Source organism: Antennarius striatus, chromosome 9, assembly GCF_040054535.1.
Source record: "Antennarius striatus isolate MH-2024 chromosome 9, ASM4005453v1, whole genome shotgun sequence".
NCBI lineage: Eukaryota > Metazoa > Chordata > Actinopteri > Lophiiformes > Antennariidae > Antennarius > Antennarius striatus.
Window position 1 is genome coordinate 15,889,620 of NC_090784.1, and position 22,590 is coordinate 15,912,209.

The following is a 22,590-nucleotide window of genomic DNA, read 5'->3' on the forward strand; positions in this document are numbered from 1 at the left end:
TTGGTCCTGGACGTCCCTGATGCATCCGTTTGTCAAGTCTAGGCCCAGAACTCTGTCTGCCTGGTATGAGGTGCACTCGTCTGATCGTTGTGACAACAAACGCTGTGATGGCAGCTCAAAAAGTTGGGCTCAGTTCTCGTGATTGTCCTCACCACCTCTCTGTTTGCGTGAGAAGAATCCAAGCTAAGAAGAAGTAAGATAAAGATTACCATTCTGCCTGAAAATCCTTCATTTTTTTAAAAAAATTTGAGGGTATCCATAACATGGATGTACCTTCCATAGTATGAAAATGATGAGGGCCAGTAGCAGCAAACCTCCGATTATGCTACCAATCAGAATCCACAGTGAGATGGGAATAGTTCGGCCCTTTAACACTTCCAGTACAGTCTGGAATAAGACATGATGGGAAAAAAGGAAGATAAATGACATTCTCTTTCCGCTACTCAGAAACGTGTTCGCCATCTTACCTCCCTCCAGACTGTTTCTGTGCCAAGAGTGATGAGGTTAGTCTCCTGGGCTGCAAGGCGATAGGCACCTATGACTCTCACTGACTTATATTTGGCCTACGAAAAGAGAAACAGGTGATTATCAGTGTTTGAGTCACAGGAAAAAGAAAATATGTGGCGATGAGCATCTGCTTTGTCAGGTGACTCACTTTTCTGAAAAAGTCATCATGAACTCTGCGGCTGATTCGAATGACGGCTGCCTGCCCTCGTAGAAGCTGCTTGACTTCGCAGAAGACCTCCGTGCACCAGGAACTGCTACAGTTCTAAAACACACAAAGGCGAGGTATGCAATCAGGTATATTGATGCCGCACGGTGTTCCGGCAATCCTGAGCCATCAGGGGTCTTACCAGTATGTCATTCTGCATCATGTCTTCAGGATGAAGCAAGCGTACGTCTCTCTGTTTGGCTTTAAGCTGGGCCAGGTCACTCAGCACGCTGCAGTTCACCCCTGTGGCCTGTGAGGTGATTAAAATGTCAAAACATGATCTAACTCGCACAAACACTCAAAATGCAGACGACTCACGTTGTGTGAAGAGACATCAGTGACAGTCATGAAGACTCGGTCTCCTGCAGCTACAGAAGGAAGATTCAGCCTGAGCTCCAGATTACTCACAGAGTAACAGCCGAGGTTCTGGAGCTACAAACACCAAGAGAAGAATCTCTGATTTTGCCTCATCTTGTTTTTCAGAGCAGTGATGACTTATTTTAATACTCCTAACATTGGGTTTATAAAGTGACTGTATTAACCACAGATTTACCCTGAGCTGTGTGTTGAACTCTGGTCCAATTGCCTCTGATGCTGTCCGAGTGGGGTGTACCTCATATCGGTTCAAATTTGAGTCACTGTTTGGAAAAAGAAGGAAAAACACACCAGTAAAAACCATGTAAAGTTCTTAATGTATTGGATTATTTGATATTACACATTTCTGCACAATTATACATGTACCTGCTAACGAACAAGTCTGGTTGATACTGGACAAAAGTCTGCAGCTGAACACTGTTATCACCCAAAGTTTCTTCTCTTTCCACACTCTCACTGTAAAATAACCAGTTCCATAGAAGTAGTAGTATGCCCTTCATCATTTGGGACTGAATTCCCCTACCTGTTATTACAGATTTCTCCGGTATTTGTGAACTCTGCTGCTCATCACATTTTGAACGTGTCATTCCGGTGACCTACCTGGCAGCGTTTAGCTTCATCTGAACACGACTGTGCAGAGATGTGCAGCTGAACTCAAATTCCAACATGAAGTTAACCTACAAAAATCAATAAAAGCAAAGAAACAGGCTCTTTACTTGCAGAAGTGGGCTCGAGATGCTGCTAGATCTGTTCTCTGCTTGGACATACCTTTGACTGGGAGCGAAAAACTGGGTAGCTGACATTACAAGAGTGGCTGTTGGCACCAACTGCTGTACACTCAATCTTAAAGTGGACATCCTCCTAAGTGTAAAACAATTGGTGCATTAGCTCATCTGTCTAAATATGTAAGATGACTTTAACGTGATTTGTTAGTTGTATACGTTGTTTGTGGGCTTTACCCTGATGCTGAGGCTGGAGAAGTGCAGGTTGCGTGAATAGTGCAGCGTCAGACTGGTGTTGTAGGCATTTTCCAGTCTGTTCTCAAGCTGCACTTCCACCGCCAGACGTCTCCGAGGGCTGCCAATCACATACGGCTTCTGTCTGCGGAGAATACACAAGAACTCAATGCCTAAACAACTGAGTAGATAATCTCATGTGTTGAGAAAAGAGAAGAGAACATCTCAAATTGGTACCTTGTCCCAGAAATGTCCATGTAGGCCTGCAGCACCAGGTCCGTTGTGCACACATCATCCTCACCGCAGTCTTTGAAGAACTGGATCTGAAGGAGCACGAAGGAAAATACGTGTGATGGAGAAAAGTGGGAAGACATGACGCAAAAAGAAAGCTACTGATAGTAATAGCCTATTTTGTACCACTCACAGATTTCTTGATGGATGTTGGCCAGCCTTCATCCAACACTGGGCCACTCTCTGTGTTGTTGATCTTAAATCGTAGTGAGAAGCTTATTGGACGGATGTAGTCTGCTGTGTCCTATAAAGAAAACAGACATCTCCATGTTGAAATGAAGGCACGCAGTTTCTTCTGTTGGGCGTGTTAATGAATTACATCAAAATCTCAAACTTGTGATTTGTGTATTTGCCACCACTCACATAGACGTGGAAAGGCAGTTTGTAGCAAACGGTTTGTCCCGTGTGAACTTGGAGTGTCAGGTGGGTCTGGCGGTGGGAGCTGTCATCAAACAGAGCCCGTGCAGATAGCTTCCTGTCATCCAACATCGCTGACACCCACAGGTCTGGGGAGGGAAACGGGAGTCAGGATAGATGGTTGAAGTCGACAGTGAATTCCATTTCTGATCATTTGTGAGATTTTAACGCAAAAGTAAGCGTGATACCAAAGCTGCTGCTGTGTGGTCTAGGGGAGCGGGAGACGGTTGAGAAGCAGGCGGTGGCATTGAGACAGGCGGAGTCTCTGCCCCCCCTCTGGCAGGTCTTCTGGATGACATTAATGGAGTGAGGCTGGAAGGACAAACTCACATTGATCTGCACGATGCTGCGAGAGCTGGAGGCAGGACAGACAAAATGGACAACATTCACAGGATTTAGTTTGTGGCCATGTGACCTCAGATAAGTTAAATCTACATTGGAAACCTGATGTAATTCTTTTTGGTTTGATTTATTTATAATAGGAGCAATCTAGATTTAGATGATTGTTTTGGTGAGCTGCATACTAAGTCATTACCCATTGGTTGTGGGTATGAAATAAAAATAGTTCTGGCATTTCTTTACCCTCACTTCACAACTCTGACTCAACCCACCTGAGCATTACAGCGTTGCCCTGTGCTCCCACTGCCAAGTCTATTAATCCATCTCCATCCAGGTCGAGTCGAGCGCTGACGCTACGGCCAAAGTACTGCAGGGAGGGGGAAATCGATGACCCAGAAATGCGCTGAAAGGAAATGGAGGCAGAACTCAGTTTGACTGAATCCTCAAATACACACAGTGAAACTTTAAATGCCATGTACCTGTTTATAGTTGTGGATGATGTAAATATTGTCACCATGGTAGACATAGATGGCCCCCCTGTGATCGTCCTCGAGTGGGGCTCCCACCAGCAGGTCGGTGAAGCCATCGTGATTGAGGTCAGGGGCCGCTGCCAGTGCGTAACCAAATCTGGCATCCTGGGACTTCTCGTCAGGCTTCAGAGTTCCATTGGAAACAAACGCCTCCTCCTGGGAGTCAGAGGGAACCGGTTACATCAGAGAGGATTAAATCAATCAAACATTTTCTCTTTTAAATTGTAATGTACATCAAACAAGAAGTTGATCTCTGTTTTTACTCAAGATTGCACAATAATGCCTGAGGGTGGTCAGGGATTACTGCTGTCTTACCCCACTGAGGGTGTAGATGTAGACTCTGCCAGCCTCCTTGTTTCCTGAGCCGAGGTACATTGGAGCTGCAACCAGGAGGACATCAGTGATGCCATCCTGATCGATGTCAAGCCCACACACCTCACTGCCGTAGTAAGATCCGATCTATAGACGCAAATATGCTGTTTCACTATACTGCCACTAGGTGGAGCGCTTTAGTCGCTGGAAGAGTCACATTGATCAGCTGCAAATACTGTACAAGTATAACGGACTGAAACAGGAGGAGAGACTCATGAGGGGAGCTTTACCTGTTCTCCATTCAAGGCCTGGACAATGTTGACATCGCCTTCATCAGTGAGTTCAAACAGGATAACTTTGCCTTTGTGTTTGAATCGAGGAGCCCCAGAAACATACAGCCTCCTCCAGTCACCGACTACCACAGAAGACACTGTGTAACCTGTGAACATATGAATACAGTACATGTCGTCTGTTGTAATTTACAGATCTACAAATTAAGAATGATTGATTGTGAGTCTTCAAACCTTGTCTAAGGTGTGCTTTTAAGGTAGAAACTTGTGATATATGTGATGTGACAGAGAGTTCATTACATAAATGTTTTGCTGTGATTTTGGCAAAGCAGGAAGTTGCCCCAAAGACATTTTGGTCATAAAAAGAGTTTCACAAACTGGTCTTATTAAATTGAATATCTATATTATAGATATACAAAATATAATTTTGTATGAAAATTGCAATAATATCAATCCCGTAGTCATATTTTCAATTTCAACAGTCCAAAAACTTGTAGATTCTATAAGTTTGTGGACTTTTGAAATTGAAAATATGACTATGGGATTGATATTATTGCATTTTTCATACAAAATGATAATTGACGAAATGCGAAAATATTGTCTACTGCTTTTAAAAATGTAAAGTAAGAGCAGAATGAAATAATTTATGATTAAACTGTGTGATCCTGAGTCGCTGCAGTCAACACACTTGCAGTTTACTTGGGCACCGCATGTCTGGTCATCTTATCGTAATATGCACACATTAGAAGACTAACATAATAACATACAACAAACACATGTAGTGATGTTATTTGTAGGTACCCAAATAAGCAGCATGATTTTTGAGCTCCAGTGGAAACTCGCTTTCGAAAGCCTCTCTGCTCGGCATGATTCGTCCGTTGGTGCCTTCTTTCAGCACTCCACCATCCCAGTCATAGGCACCCACCATCCCAAACAGAATGCCATCCTGAAGAATGGAGATGGCCAAACATGAGATGCAAAGGTAAAACCTGTGCACTAGAAGGAAGAACATCTGTGAGCTTACATCCAGTGTGTGAGTTGAAAAGCCGATCTGAGACATCTCCATGTGGAAAGAGCTCTCGTTGTAGCCCAGCGTGCCTAAAGGCCAACAGAGACAAGTCAATCTTCTCTGTCATCGTGTTCCTTCATACATTTCCTCCTGTTGTTCTCAGGATCCAATCAAGAATAGCATGATTAGCACACTCAGCATGAACACCACAGGTGGCAGACGCGAACACCCATCCCGTCCCTCCTGTCCCTTCCTCAGTGATTTCCTTCCACATTTAAAGGATGGCTTTGCTTTTCATCAGCTTTTCTTATGTTCCCACAACTATCGTGATAGCTGTGTATGCTCTATCTTTATATTTAAAAATTATTTTTCTTCCTGTCTCTGCAGGACATACAGTATTCTACTTTCTTAAATATTTCATTTCCACTTCTGTTCCACATTCTGGGATATCACTTTCCTTCTTTCCCACACTCTTTTTTCTGTTTTTGTTTTTGTTGGCTGATGAATTATCATTCTAGTAATTCAAAAAACATAGCTTAATCTAACAGTTTCCGTCAAAACTATACATACACAGAGAATTTTGTTGCTTTCATTTACTATATTTTTATGTATCATCCAATTCATCTGTCTTAAGATTCCTGGTTGTGATAATGAATTGTTTCAAGACTAACAAATTTATTTTAATTAAAACATTAATACAAACCTTCCAGAGAAAAGATGCGATCTCCTAGGGCATCCACAATGTCATTGAGAGCGGCTTCATCCGTCACATTAAAAAAATATTTGTCATCAGGGTCGCTGGCAATATATTTGATTTCAGAAATAAACGTTTCAGGATCCTGCTGCCGGCGGATGTAATGGCCAAGAACCTGGAGCCCAGTGTGGGAGAAAGACGCAGGGCAAAAAACAAGGAAAGGATAAGGAATGAATAAACAGATAACACAAACCTGAAGCAGGCAGCTGAGAATGGCCATGAAAGCAATGAAAACAGCATAAAAATTCATCCCATTCATGTAAACTACGTACACTGTTTCGCTAAATTTGTTGATTTTGAATCAGATTTTTTCTGATGAATTAAATGATGACCTCTTTCATTGGAAAAGTCCTTAGATTAAAGTTAAAATTTTTGACCATTTTCATTGGTCAAAAACTAAATAAATACTTTAAACCCTGATGGATTTTATTTTCATAGAGTAATGATGGTATTTGGAGATCATGATTCGTTGTCATAGATATTTGGTATGAAATAAAACACTTTCATATGGGTTCAACGATAAACTTATACAGTTGTAAAATGTAACACAGACATTAATGTTATTCATCCAAAAACATCAAGTATTTGAATAATTATACATAAGGATTAGTGAAGAAAGATTCCTTTTGAAATTTTAATTTCAACAATTTCTACACATTTTTGCATGATTCTGAGTTAAGGACCTTCACTTGCATGGGAGTATTTCCACATTGTAGTAGTGAAGGAAGTAAGTAACTGAATACGTCTTCCTCTATTGCCCGAAACATGGGATTGAACTATGAATACAATTAAAATAAACACTGTTCACAGCCTGAGTCATTTCCTTGCAATTAAGTAACGCCTAAATGATGCTAAATGACTGGAAAGCTAAAGAAACCGTGTAAAATTGTAGCCACCAGAGATTTGTAAATGAGATGCACAGCTCTACCTGCGAGGTTAGGAGATGACTGATGAGGAAGATGCATTTTAGAGAAAGAAACCAAACCCAAGAATCTCCCCCTGTGACCTCCAGCTGCCAAGCAAACTAAGGAAATCCTCTGTTTTCAAAGGGTAGGGGATGGAGAGGCTGAAGTGTGCAAACTGAAGACAGCCTGCAGATAAATATGTACATTAACATCTTATAGAGGCTGAAACTTTCCACTAAGGCTGCCAGCTTTTGGTCATGAACAAAGAACGATGACTTGTTAAAACAAAAAAAGCACATTACCAAAATTTGTGTGCACTGACACACAAACACTTCCAGCCTCTGATGTATAAAACACTATTACCGTTCTGACAGCATTACTGTTCCCTTGGGACCATTTCTACTACACACACACACGCACACACACACAAGCAGTAGCACAAACAGCAACATCAAAACATGGCTGCTGTTAAAGCTATAATGTACTACTTACTTCTTGTCATCGTATTCAACAATAAAACCACCTCCTTCTCTCTCTTGTTGTGTTCATACAGTTTCGTGGTTGCTTTGTTTTGTAGTATTTTATTTGACCCAAAGCTTGTCTACATCTGGTCCCATTCGTTCAAGTTTACCCTTTTGTTTTGCTGCCGTCTTGTTGTGGATATGCACTCAATCTGAGTGGTTTAAGTAGAACACAATAAAATGACTATAATAACACAGTTTAATTGATATAAAAACTGTAAGTTCACCCACACTAACAAAAAAATGTCCCACCTCTCTAGAGGTTTTTAGTCAAGATAGCAAGATCTCACAATTGCAATGTGGTGCCAAAGGTAATGAAAAAAATAATACATATTAAAACAAGCTCATATTGTTTTAATGGACAGTGCATCTGAGGAAAACATCCCAAAACAAATCCAAAACCGTCTTTAGTGTAGCTCTAAAAGAAGATCCGAGAGGTCAAACCTCCTGAAAGACCCATAGCATAGAGGCCAACTTTATTGAGAGACATTGTTTACATGTGGCCTTCATCAGGTCTATAACTTGTCAGCTCTTTGAACCGAAGCTTTAAGGATAGAGAGGATTAGTGATACAGTGAGAGAGCATGAGAGACGGATTCAGGAAGTTCACAGGAGTATTTTTAATGATATTCTTGTCTAATCAAACAGCGGAGCCTTTTGTTCCTGCATGAGTCAGGACAAGCAAAATCCTTGATAGTTGTGCTCTGATATGTGGAATTGAGCAAAATCAAAGGAAGATGGTTTAAAACAAATTGGCCAAATGGATTGCAACTCATCACGTTCACAGCAAGTATTCAGAAAGTATTTTTAGCACAGCAAAGACTAAATAAATTATAATGATTGAAGCTTTTGGCACTATCCATTCACATTAATCAGAGCCAATCCATCCATAGATTGTGAGGTTTATTTAATCTCATATTTCTATAGTAGTGCTGGCAGTGGTATGCTTCATTTTATCCTTTTCTGTGGTTCTGGAGGTTCCCCAGGGTCTCTTGTGGGTAAGGGAGGGGTGTGCAGCCAATCCTGCCACCAGAATTTGACTGCCTGCCGACACAACACCACTGCTCAGTGTGTGTCTGCGTATTGAGGGGTCGGGTGGGGCTTGAAAGGAACACTTTTTGTTCCTACTGGTCTATTTTAGGAGCCCCAAGGGATCTATTTGGTAATTATTTTTGGGCCATGGTTCTGGTATTGTGTAGTTGCATTAGGGTGCAGGTTGTCACCATACCACTAAGGAATGCTTGGGATGCACACCCTACTGATAACATGTGGTATTTATTTGTCTGTTTCTAACAGTAACTTCAATCTTATATTGATAAAGAAAGAATTAATATTTTCAGTATAATCCACATGGACTTGAGATCTACTCACAGCGATGGCGTATCTCGTAATGTTTCTGTCCTCGCACTCCTTCAGAGCGTCTGGTAGCTCCTCTCCATCGTGTGACTCACCATCTGTCACCACAATCATCACCTTGGTGGCGCCATCTCTGGCCCCACGCTCGGCGCTGAACGCCTCCGAGCTGCAATGTCAAAAAAGAGGGAAACTGAGATCAAATATGGCGCGATAGCATGCTAAAACATCTGCTGAATGATCTTCAATCAAGCCAGCGTGTAAGAAAGAATGAATGAAAATAGAAGCAAAGTGAAAAAGCCTGAAGGAGAGGGAGGATAGAAGGGAGTATCAGTTACAGTGCTGGTTTCCTAAAATGTCAAATAAATATCCCTTCTGAGATAATATACAATTTCAAGTGCTTTACTGAGAAAATGAATAGCCAGTAAAACACTGAGACACAGGACTTGAGCAGCTTCCCATCAAGTCAGATAAAGGTGACACCCGTGTCTCAACTATTTACGTACACATTAGCTGCCAGTCAACTGTAATTGGTCATTACATGTAGCGTGTATGTGTCAGTGACCACATCTGTTGATTCCCATCCGGCTGAGCAGTGATGCAGAGAGAAGGAACCTCAGTGACACACACACACACACACACACACACACACACGCACACACACACCCACACTCATACAAACAGAAACAGGACACACCCTGCTCGTCTGCAGGAAACCTCTTCTCACTGACCGGCTTCAAGCACTGAGTTAGTTTGATGAGGTTCAGAACAACGTGCACGGACACACACACACACACACACACACACACACACACACACACACACACACACACACACACACACACACACACACACACACACACACACACATGCACCTACATAGTGAACACAGTCATTTTCAGGCCCAGCTCCAGCACTTGCCTAAATATAACATAGTGGTCAGCCGCAAGAAACTCCGAGTTAAAAACAACCATTTCCCCTATGCAGTCTGCAAATTATATAGGGAACAGAGAAGTAGAGAAAACAGAAGAACCGAATACAGGACTGCAATAACAATGAGAGGAACAAGTAAGATGAATTCATGAGAAGAGGGGGTGACAAAGGAAAGAAAGAAAACAGATGAATTATCACTTTGTACGATATTAAAAAAAAAGGTATTATGGGAAAGTGTGGAACTGAGGGACGAGAAAAGGGTTTGGAAATGTAATTTAAGGAATAAAAAAGACAGTAAAATGAAGTGGAACAATAAAACTGAGAAGTGCACTCTGCTCTGATGTGGTGAGGAGACTGTGTGATTTATAAACTCAAATAAAAGTGGGAGCAAAAGCAAAACAAAAAGATGTAAAAGGCAGAAGAATGTGTTACAGTAGTTAAGAGAAAAAAATGATACAAGAAAGACAAACGGGTGAGAAGAAGGACGTTTAAAAAAGAAAACGAGGAAAGCACAAAAATTTGGATGAAAGACTAAAAGGGCAGAGAAAAATAAAAGGGGAGATGAAAGAGGAGGGAAAGTAAGTGGAGCTAATTGGGAGGCCTGGTTGTAGTTACAACCCATTTTATGGAGTCAAAGCAGTGTGGTAATGACACAACACAGTGGTCTGTGAGTGCCTGTGTGTGCATGTGTGTGGGTTTATATGTGTGTGAGTGAGAGCATCTCAGACGGGTGGAGCAATATAAAAATTAGTGGCTAATCCAATTGTACAGGACTGTTAGAAGTTCAAGCATCAGGTTGTCATTTACATTCAAACTGTCCTCTGTACATTCCATTACTAATGCTGACATGTCACCGCTGCACTGTGAGGAGGTCAAGCATGTGTGTAGGGGTTAATGCATTGGTCCTGGGTTTTAATTAAAAATAACAGTCTCAGTATTCAGTTTTTCACATTTTCACTGAGATTCAGAGGATCAATACCGCTCACAAACCTGGGTTGGTAATATGAAGCTACAATCTGGCTCATTAACTTATGTAACAGCTGAAAATTGGAAACAGCTCTTGGCTCTGTCAAATACGGGCTCAAAATTGCAGGGAACCTATGCCTTCATCGTTTTTTTGGGGGTTTTTTGTGTTTGTTTTTTTCACAAAATCATTAAAATCCTGTAGGGAGACACATTTAGGAGTAATGTTAGCCGATTTGGTGTTAAGTTTATAATTAGGACAAGGTCAGGGTGAAGGCTAAAGGTCAACCATGCAGGGAAGAGGGCAAAGTTGAGGTTGGTTGGTGGAGCTGAGAGAACCCAGAATGAATATAGTTAATTTTAAACCTTGTAAATCAATGTCACCATTTGTGAATCTCAATTTGAGACCGGACTCACTCACAATTTTGCCATGAATGGTACCAAAACATCCTCCAAAAGCAACTTCTACCAACCTTCCAAGAACAGTTTGGTGATGAACAATTTCGGACCCACAAATTCTGACATTCTTGCATTGATTATCCAAGAATGAACTGCCATCAGTCAGGATGTGGTCCAGAAGTTAATTGCCAGCATGCTGGAGTGAATTGCCAAGGTTTTGAAAAAGAAGGATCAACACAGCAAATGTTTTCTTTGCATAAACTTAAATAATTATCAATAAAAGTCTTTGACCCTATGAAATGCTTGTAATTATACGTCAGTATGTAATAGTAACATCTCACAAAAAAATATAAAAACAACGAAGCACCAAATTTTGTGAAAACCAATACTTTTGTCATTCTCAAAACTTTTGGCCACAGCTGTATGATGTGAGCCTTAATACAATTTTGGTGTTCATACACGCATGTGTGTACTGTACTGTAACTACATGTGTGTTTTTACAGCTGCAGCAGTACTACTTGGCCGGCCATGCTGGGTCAGGTTGGTGTGTGCCACACCTGAAACCCTGCTGAGCCAGCATTCAAGTTCTCCAACTCAGCTAATCTGTGTTTTTCTACCCTGTCACTTCCCTGCCTTATAGCACCTCTGCTATCTGTCCATCTCAGCAGGAGTATGATCTCTATTTTTATCTAACTTTAAGTTCAAAGTCTCCAGCTTATTTCAAAATCTGTACCCTAAGTTTGAAGATTTTTTAACACAGAAATAAATTACTCACTTTTGCAATTTGAAATATAAAGCTACAAAATCTTTTATCAAGACCTTATTTCATCATATTTATTCAAGGATGAGATCCATTTATTTAGTTGATGTGTAAATGCTTGCAAGGCGTGTGTGCGTGTGTGTGTATGTGTGTATGTGTGTGTGTGTGTGTGTGTGTGTGTGTGTGTGTATGTGTGTGTGCGTGTGTGCGTGTGCCAATGTCTGACGGTAGACGTAGAATACCTTTCCAAGATACACATGCCAAAATGTAATTCATGGCCACACATCAGGTCTGGGTGTTAATGGGTTTAAGTAGGAATGATTTCAATAAAGCAGGAATTTTATTTTGAAAAGAAAAAGATATTGAAAACTTGAGGGTTTGCATTTAGCCCCTCTCCCTCTACTTACTAGATGGACCAATGACTGGCCAGTTAAGGGCAGGCTAAAGGAAAATGTCTTGATGATAATCAAAACCAGCAGTTTCTTTTTCCTGTCACCCATTCGAAGTAGATAAAATTATAGTGGGAATCCATTTGAAACCAGTATCCAAATAGGTACGGAGTGTTATTCACAGCTTTGTCCTTTCTGTTCTAAAATAACTGCATCTTAGTCTGTGTGCATCACAACACTGGTAATACAGTGATTGTAAATGAACATTACTGTATATTAAGTCATATTAGTTCCCCATTTATTTGGTCCAGTTTTGTATGTGTGGCTCCGTATTCATATGACATACATGATATAGAGTTCAAACATTAGAATACATATTTTTTGGGACACATAACAAAGCCAGAAGGAAACCCAGGATGCCAAAGAGGCAATATTTTCTTGTGAAATCAGCCTATTGTAGTGAAGCCGGAGTGATTGATAGGCATACCAGGCCATGTGGATGGCATATGCAGTGCGTGTCTCCCGTCCCTCCTGTCTGCTGATGTTCTGGGCAGCCTCCACCACCTCCTGTGTGGTCTGGTAGTCCTTCAGAGACCACTCATGGACTGCAACCTCGCCATACTGCAGTATACCAACCTGAATATAGACGCAGACACACAAAAGACACACAATCCTATTACTGCAGCTCCACAAGTTCATGGTTGTGCTGGAAAATAGTTGTGGAAGGCAACATCTAAGACTGTTGTTTCTGGGGTGAGCTATTCCTTTAAGGCCCGATCCTGTTCTTAAAGCAAACATTGCATTGAGGGAATTTTTGAATTCGGTCAAAAACCAGAGTTATTTCCTCTTCACCTCTCATCTCTGGTTAGTTTTTACCCCTCTACCCTGCCTTCTGAAAATTCGACCCCCCCACCCCCACCCTTCAGCTTCCATTTTCTCCCAAACCTCCAGCTAACTTGGCTCATGTCCTTACAGATTAATACAGCAATTCATTCTGTCCATATTTTGTTGAACTGCCACTCCACGTATGTTTTCACTCTTCATGTGGTTTAACTGGATGGGGCACTGAAATTAAAACCTACAAATTTCCATTACCAATGATAATAATTATATTTATAGGCAGCACAGATACATAATGACCCCAACTTTTACCTGCATTTGATCTGAGCTGATGTGGAACTTGCTGAGGATGTTGCTGAGGAAGTTCTGGACCTCATACCAAGGGTAGATACTATTGGAACCGTCCAGCACGATCACAATGTCCATGTATGTGGTGCATCCTGCCACACATACATGGAACGTAGAACGTTAAGAGTATCTGGTTAGCAGAAGCAGGTCTGAGCTTCAAATTTTATCTACTTCCTGAAAATGTGTTGTTACTTTGGGCTGTTGGAGCGATGGTGTCTCTAGGTTCGAGGTTATCGCTGACAGAGGTGCAGATGCCGGTGCTGAACATGGATGTACCACATTCCTGGGACCACAGAGGGGCACATGCCTGCCAAACGCACACAAACACACACAATGAGCATTCATTTTACAGGTGTAGGAATTACAGGACCATCTAGAGTCAATTTTAGCAGAATATATGTTTCACTCACAAGATGTTCTGTGGTTATGGGTTTGGGGTTGAAACACATAGCAAAACGTGGTTGGTAACCAACAAATAAACACAGAGAAAGACTAAATAAGGGCAAACGGCGAACAAAAAGAAAAGCCATGAGAGGGAAGAAGTCATGGAAAAACTACAATGGTGCGGTTTGAGGGATAAAAAATGGACAGGCACACAGAGAGAGACTATTGTTGACATGTTGGCAGTCCCTGCTGTCAGGAGTGGTTTCACAGAGCTGGAACACTAGACCAGTAACGCAGTTTAAATCGTATGGTGCTCAATGTTGAGGAGTGAGTGTGGAGTTGGGGTGGGGGCATCATAAAAAATATTCCTGTCTTCAAAGCATGCTATTTGTTTGGTTTTCATAAGAAGGGAGGAACCGAGGGAGAGGAGTAAAGGGGGGAGATAAAAGAAATTCATGCGTACTCCAGAGAGACAAAAGAAACACAGACAGACGGGTGAAACGGTGGTAGAATGAGTGTAAGAGAAACATCCTGGTTTTGCTCGCCCTGTCATTATGGATGGATTTCTCCACAGGCGCACAGAAAGTCAGAGGATATAGGATGGAGAGAGGGATGAGAGAAAGGAAGGAGAGAGGGAGGAGACTGAAAAGCAAGTGAGGTGCAATGGCTTTTAGTAGGTCTGTCATTAACAAAGGGCCGGAGATGCATTCCGATCCTGTTATAGACCTGACCGCTGGGGTTAAAATAAGCACACACACACACACACACACACACACACACACACACACACACACACACACACACACACACACACACACACACACACACACACACACACACACACACACACACACACGCACACACACACACACACACACACACACACACAAACATACACACACACACACACACACACACACACACACACACACACACACACACACTCTAACTAAAACGGCCTAAGATAGATGGCATTTGTGAACTGTACCCGACTCCACACCCAAAGTAACAGTAAAAAAATTTGGCAGGCACCAAAACACACAAGACTCACACAAACAGACACAGGAACACTGACACAACAACTAACACACACACATACACACACACACACACACACACACACCGGCCCCGGCTGGAGTGTGTTCCTCTGCAAGCCAGAAACCTCAAAAGTGGAGAAACCAGGATAAGCAAGCAACCGCAAGTTGTTTGTGTCAGAGTTATGGAGTTGAAATATGAAACTCGAGTTACTGAAGTCACAAAACAAGGACTTGCACTTGACTGCCCAGAGACTTAACTCTCTACAGATCTGATTATATATGAGAACAAATATGATTGGTGATAATTTTGAAGCTTGTACAGTCCCCAAAAAATAGAGCATGACTTTGGAAAATTGCAGAAATTGCTGTAATGTGTCTCTGCCTTGAAAGCGTGGTATCGGTTCAGCCAGCCAGCTCACATGGAATGAATTTTTAAATGGATACAGACATTGTACAGCCTTAATGTTTGGTGTATAAACCCTGAACATGTCAGAGGGTTAAAAAAGACAGGTTGGGGCACAGATATCGCAGTGGTGAAGGTCATTACTGCATGTTTTTTTATCAACCTGATAATGTAATAACTAATAAAATAAAATTCTTCAAATGTATAAAAGTAAGAACAATAAACAAGCTCTAAAAGAGCAATAAAAAACCTTTAGTACTTTGTGATGTTTTTAAAGAGGCATGTTTACAAGTTGGAAACTGGGAAGGGATTGGTGGCCAATTTTCACTATTTTTCAGACTTTTAATTAGATCTACTGGTTCAATTCAAACATTTCTTGTATGATGTAGCTTCAACAGGAGTATCGGCAGTAATAGAAGCACAGCTCCCAGAGAGACAGCAGGAGAGTGAGCAGCATACAGCTCAACAAACGACTCAATGAAAACGGTTAAGTTATTTGTCAGCATGTTACAAAGAGTAAAGATTTAAGTCTTCTTTTTCACATACCAGGAAGCCATCAGGTGAATCTGGAGTGAGCGTCATTCCCAGATGGGAGTTTTTCAGGTTTTTAGAGATGTTCTGGAGCGCGGTCTCACCTGAGTTAACGGAACAGAACAGACTGGGTAATAAATCTAAAGCTGATGTTGTTGTTTTTTCAGGGAGAGGGATTTATTAAAGATGTCTGCTTCCGTTACCTAGATACACTTTACTGCAGTTTGAATACTTCTCCTCTCCCACAATGCATTTGTACACATCTCCTTTCCTGTTGTTGGGTGGCCCATCCCATGGAGCGCCAACCAGCATCCTTCAACAGAATGGCACAGTTATTTATCATCATGTCATCATCATAAATCCCCATTGTGTCGGAATTAAGAGTTTGAATTATAACACAACAGTTACAATTTTTGCCCGTCTGCTTCATGCTGTAACACAGAGAAGCCGAACAACGTGTCTGCTGGGCCGTTGAAGATCCTCGGATGCGTCACATCTATGTTGAAGCATTGACAAAACTCTGAAAAACATAACAAAAGAGATTCAGTTTTATTTATATATTCATCTGTTTTTTCCATAACCTCTTAATTATTCATAATCTTCTCAAACTCCAGTAAACTTTGTCCTGTCAAAGCTTTACATACATTTTTAGCTCAATGTTTTTTGTGTTAGGGTTAGTAAACGGAAATGAAAAGGAAACGTCTAATTTCTAAGGTTAGATATATATAATTCTTTTCCTTTTTTGAGTTGGATGAAAGAATTGACGTCCCATGTACATCTCTGAATATGAAGCTGTGCATTTAATGTAGATTAATAGGTTATGGCTGGGATTCTTGTCAATAGGATGCTGCGTGTTCAAAGCTGTACATCTTAAGTTTATTGTCAGATTATAATTTTCCCTCATGGTCTTGTGAAGAGGTTCGGGGAGAGGACAAGTATTGGAAAAGAGGGATAAACAGATTGAGCAAAGAAACTTCTCAGGAAGAAGGGAGTTCAGTCTAAGGGGAGAGGAGGGAGCAGCTGGTGGGAGAGAAGAGGCACGGCAGGGAAGGGTGTGGGTTAGAAAAACTATGGAGCATAGTAAGCCCCCTGTTATGACACACAAGCTGCCCTTCATACAACGAAAAGAGGTGATGCAGAGAGGACAGGGAGCAACAAGATAGATGCCAGACAGTTTATTGACTTGTGAACATTTATGAAGTATGAAAACAAGCTATGACTGGAAAACTGAAACATATTTTTTACCACCACCAACGAGGCAAAGTTTTCAGATCAGATGCTTATTTTTCTGTCTCTTAGCAGAGTTACACAAAAACTGTGTGGTGGATTCTGATGGTAAGAATGGTCATAAGACATCACATAAAGTGTTAGAGTGGAACGGTACTGGTGGAAGATACAGGAACACTGTTCAATGTTTTAACATGTAGGGATTTTTATCACCTGCCTGATGGATTACAGTGAGAAGGGCATAAGGCGCTATCCAAAGATAGAACCACAGCGTCAGTAGTAGAACCAGATAAATGGATGGATCCATGATTTTATTTTTCTCTATCTTTGACCAGAGCATCAATTTAACACTAAAAGTTTTGACAGCTTTGCACTTCAATCGAAGATGGGAACAGGTGATAACATTCTGGAAAGAATCCGCCCACTGGAACAGGAAATGCACACACTTCTGGAAAAGTTATTTTCCCTTTCAAGAAAAGTTTTGGATTTATCCAAGAAGCCTTTGGAAGGAATGTTCAGACTTGATTTGCGGGTGATCAACTTCTACATCTGAGTATCTGGGATTGAACAAGAGTTGTGTGATCTGTTTAACTTAATCTGTCATTACACTGTATTGAAAATCACATTTATTGTCAGCACTTTGCTGGGGATGTATCTCAGTGCGTGGTTTGCATGTGTGCTGCCCCGGGGTTCAATCCCTGACATCTGAAGCCCTACAGGGGCACAAGCCAGTGTCAACTGTAGGCCGGTCCCAAGCCCGGATAAATGCAGAGGTTTGCAGCATGAAGGGCATCCAGCATAAAAAACATTGCCACACAAATATGAGCATTCATCTAAAATCGAAAAATGATGACACGGCGTGGCGACCCCTAACAAGACAAGCCAAAGGGGAAGTCACTACTCTCTGTCTTAGACGCCGTTTCCCTGTTTCTGATGAAAAATGAGAAAACCAGTTTTTTCCCCCCAAAATAGTTCTGCTTTCAAGCTGCATCATTTTTTAATGATTCCATGACAAGACTGAACTGGATCCCAAGCAGTGGTTTGTGATGTAATCTGTCACCACAGAAAAAGAGGTAGTTTAGTAATTCTGCACTGGGGGAACATTAATAAACTCAACAGCAACTGCATTATTTGTTGTTTGTGTATGTTGTTTGTGTATCACTGAAAAAAGAGTGCAATGTATTTTATGTAAAAATATAAATGGACTTGACGTATAATTTGCCAAAGTGACTGTACGTCATTCTGCACCAGAAGAAAGAAGTCCAGGAGGGGAGACCTGACTACTGTTGATTATACAGCAGCTGCTAACACACGTGTAGATATGTCTGCATACACACTGACACACTCAGACAGTTACAGACTGGTCAGGCCAATCAGAGGAAGATTGAACTTAGTTTTGAGAGGGATACTTGATACTTGATGTTCATGTTTTGATTCCATTTCTGGTGCTGTCTGTGCCACAAACAGTTGTCTTCAGTTTCTGTAAATCTGCTTCTTCCACCTTGATTTAATCACTGGGCCAACAAGTTAATCCAACTAAAAATACTGTACCTAAATAATTTGAAAGACTTTGATGTTATCTTGCACAGACCCCAAATGTCATCTTTGAGAATCCTCTGGTGTCACAAGCAGGTCAAAGTTCATAGTTATAACGTGAAATAGACACAAAACTTCTGATCTCAGAAGATGAGGACTTCTTCGCATTTTTACGTGGTGCCAACATGAGGTTTGTATTTATTTTTAATGCAGAATATCTCAACAACTACCGGATGACCGTAGAATCAGTTTTACATCCCAGGATGAGTTTTGGCTGATCTTTGATGTCAGTCTACAGGAGTGGGTTTATCTCATCAGAAAGCCTGTGATTTTGAATGGGGGTGGTTCTGAATAAATTCAAAACATGTGTGAAAAGATGAGGAGAAATTCTGGGGCTTTTTTGTGACAGTGGAGTGGTGGACAGCCCCTGAAAGTTTCTGTTGAAGTTATTGCCTGCATGGTTAAATGTCTTTGGAGGACTATTTGAATAAAGACTGTGAGAAGTAAGATGAGAGAACAGATATCAAGACAAAGCAGCTGATATACTGGGGTATAGGAACCAAGCAAAGGTACCCTAGAGAAAATCTTCAACACTGTTTTTTATGTGTAGGAGAAAAAAAAAGTCCTTTCTTCAACAAGTTATTCTCTCCCAGTGACCTTCTTTTACACAAAGCAGTAAAATCTTTCCCTTTTTTCTTTGTGGCAACATCACCGACGCTCTTTGGTTCCAAGTTTCTTCCTGCAGCAAACCAGGCCTCTCATAACAACCTCTGGCTCTGATTTACTCCATCATCTTCCTATTTCACTCGTTCGTTCTAAAACCAAAGATTGCTTCTTTTCTTTTACCCGTCTCTTACACACACACGCACACACACACACACACACACAAGCACACATGTAGCTCCACCACAAAGTCCCCTCTCCAGATTCTCCCAACCACTTTGCCTGATGAATGTGTTGTATAAGTGTGTGTGTGTGTGTGTGTGTGTGTGTGTGTGTGTGTGCGTGCGTGCGTGCGTGCGTGCGTGCGTGCGTGTGTGTGTGTGTTGTTCAGGAACAGAACTCAACACTACACTGCTTTGGATGCTACAGTGACGTGTCGTTCCTTACACAGGATGTGAAGGTATGTTTAAATTAGAAGTGTTCATTAGTTCCTATCATCCTTATTTAAGCAATTCCTGTTTCACCTCACACTCATTCACAGATTTTCCCTCCATTATCTCCATCGTGTTTTGTTCTCATCTCTGTCACCCTCTCGTGGGGAATGGGGGTGGAAGAAGAGGGGGAGTAGGAATGAAAGGAGTTGGATGTTAAAGAACAGGAGCTGGGAAAGTGATGTCGAATATTTATGAATGACCGGAGGAACTGAGTGAACACACACACACACACACACACACACACACACACACACACACACACACACACACACACACACACACACACACACACACACACACACACACACACACACACACACACACACCTGTGTTTGACATCTCAGTGAAAACATAACAGATATAGGATGCCTGCCACAGGCATTATGGGAGTTCTGCTGAAACCATTAGCGTTTCACACATGCTTACTTACCTACACACTAGTGTATGACATACAGGAGCGAGCATGTTCAAGTGCTTATGCAAGAAGCCTTAGAAACTACTGTACAAATTAAAGTTTATACAGGGAAAGTGTTAAATATTTTTATCTATGAATGAAAGATTCAAAAAGATTATGTGTAAAACGTAACTGTAGGCAGCGTGTTGCTGCTGGTGCGTGTAAATAGATGTGTGTGCGTGTGTGTCCTGTATGGGTATGTGGTTTGGGAATAACCTCACAGCTTGATTCAGTCCTCATTCATTCCTTTGCTTCTGGGTTAGACGTGTTTTACATAGCATGAAAAGATGTTTGCATGGATAAACCTTCTTTTGTGCCAACGTTGAATTTAAAACGCTCTTTAACTTCCACAGTTGTGTTTGTGTGTTTGTGTGTGTGATTCAATGCAGGTACCATGTCTACCACAACACAATATCTCAGTCTATAGATCTCTTCATGCTTCACAACTGCTTGCCATAACGCAGCACTTAAACGGCTGCTTATCAGCTACATAAACATTCAGCTTTGGTTTCAAACAATGACCGTTTTCTTTGGTTTCTTGCTAGAAAGCAGGACCGGCTCAATGAGGTGTGTGAGGCTCCTCTGCCACAGCGAACACGACTACACGAGGGGAGCTGATAGTCATGCACCATGGAGGAAACACACATGGCAAAGGCACCTTATTAGGGGGAACTTGAGACATTAAGTCTAAGCGATGGGGATGGCAGATATGACCGGTGAGTTTGAGTTACACAGCTGCTGTAGCGTCTGATGGTGTCAGCTGTAAGAGGAGATGAACAAGTAACCTCCTTCCAGCAGATACATACAAATATCTAATTGCTCTGAATACCTTCTGGTAGCAGGAGGCCCCAAACAAGAGTGAAATATTTCCCAGCTACTACTATAGTACTAAAACAGATTTTCTGAAGGATCAGACTTTAACCAGGAAGCATTCATTTGATAGACACATGAGCAATTTCCTATAAGTCTAATCGGTTTGGCACATGGACAGCGACCATGTGTTTTTATACGCCTGCCTCCTCGTTTCCCCTGCACACAGTCATGATAGGAATGTCTTCGTGGTCGGTCGTTTACTGTCACACTGAATAAAGTTCTTGGACACTCTGAGGGTCATGCGTCACACTATTATTAACACATGTCGCCCTGTAAAGTGCAAAAGTTGAGGAGGTCAGTAAGTATGGAGAGAGTGCTGGTGGATGGAACAAGAAGAGGTGAAGAAGAGGCAGCAGTCACTGACAGGAGTTTGACTTTAACACCTCCAGAGATTATAATCATCATCAACAACAATAACAGAAAAATGTAGTCATGTTCATCCTTGAATAGTTTAATTCATTCCTTAGTTGGTCAAAAATCTGGATCCAATTTTATGACGGTGGAACGTTAAGAGTTCTACTTACCTGGATCCAGCTCCAAATCTGGCCAACTCATGCTTTAAAATCCTTTCAGAGATACCAAACAAGCAAACTTGGAAAATCTTATAATTAAGACGGACTACAAAGTAATTCTTACCTTTAAAGACGAGGATGAATTCCAAGCACAACAGGTATTTACGCAGCTCCATTTATGAAACCAATTGAACTCTGAAGTCTTTTTTTTTTTGTATGTGTGTGTGTGTCTTTACAAAGATGTCTCCCCAGAGATGCTGGAAATGTGGAGTATCGGCATCCACCACACACGGGTGATCCTCAGCTCTCTGTTTCCCCCAGGGATTCGTAAAATCCGGTCGAAGAGTATTGCAGTCGCATGTCTACTGCGCGATGAATTATAGGCTTAACAAAAGATGGGCTGTATTAAAATAAACTGATTTTTTTTTTTTTTTAAATCCCTGATTTGGACCTCTGTGAGTCGCTGGAGGATATCTGAGTGATGCCACGGGATGAAGTCACAGTGCAAGATCTATTTGGAAAAATAAAAATAAATGACTGACCCCCCCCCCCGGTGACCAGTGTTTTGGGCGTGAAATTCCTGCACCTGCCCCTTCCAACAAGAAGCCGCGGTTCAGTGTCATCAGAGCGTTACTAACGCGGAACACCTTCTCCTTCAGCGCCGCTGCGCTCTTTACGCGTCGTGTCTCCGGAGCGCGTATTTGAAGTTCTGACGGTCAAGATCTCCTGCTGACAGAAGCTCCAGTTGGAAGTGATTCATCTGATAATCTGTAATCCATTATCACCCGCGCGGATTATCCTCGCATGAACAACAAACCTGGTGTTTTTCCGCAGGTTTCTTCTCCTGTTAAATACGCGCCTCTACTAACGGCATGCTCTCACTTGGAAATGAAAGAGCGCATTTATCCTCGCTGCTGCCCCCCCCCCCCCGTCATCCGACCTCCTCCATTCATCAGACCTCCTCAAACCTCTCTCTCTCCTCCTGGGTCTTTCTCAGACATTTTTTGAAGTTTTTTTTCCTCTCTCATAGAATCTTTCAGTGGCTCACTCTCGAGTATTTCTTTGAAATGTTTTTCACAGG

The 22,590-nt window shown here is 41.7% G+C and overlaps 1 protein-coding gene across 1 annotated transcript; it reads right to left on the minus strand.

Annotated features, from left to right (window-relative positions):
- Positions 1–49: 49 nt before the first annotated feature.
- itga10 (integrin, alpha 10) lies at positions 50–22,379 on the minus strand. The gene is made up of 30 exons (XM_068324322.1): positions 21,634–22,379; positions 16,159–16,270; positions 15,954–16,063; positions 15,766–15,854; positions 13,588–13,702; positions 13,360–13,487; positions 12,695–12,843; positions 8,782–8,932; positions 5,935–6,100; positions 5,247–5,320; positions 5,024–5,168; positions 4,223–4,371; positions 3,936–4,079; positions 3,570–3,776; positions 3,363–3,493; positions 2,940–3,106; positions 2,698–2,840; positions 2,468–2,578; positions 2,281–2,366; positions 2,047–2,188; positions 1,856–1,948; positions 1,688–1,764; positions 1,454–1,543; positions 1,266–1,350; positions 1,031–1,144; positions 855–962; positions 656–769; positions 468–563; positions 274–387; positions 50–183 (listed from the first exon to the last, which is right to left on the minus strand). The coding sequence occupies exons 1-30, from the start codon at positions 21,683–21,685 to the stop codon at positions 130–132; spliced, it is 3,516 nt and encodes a 1,171-aa protein (XP_068180423.1). The 5' UTR covers positions 21,686–22,379; the 3' UTR covers positions 50–129.
- Between the last annotated feature and the right edge of the window lie 211 nt (positions 22,380–22,590).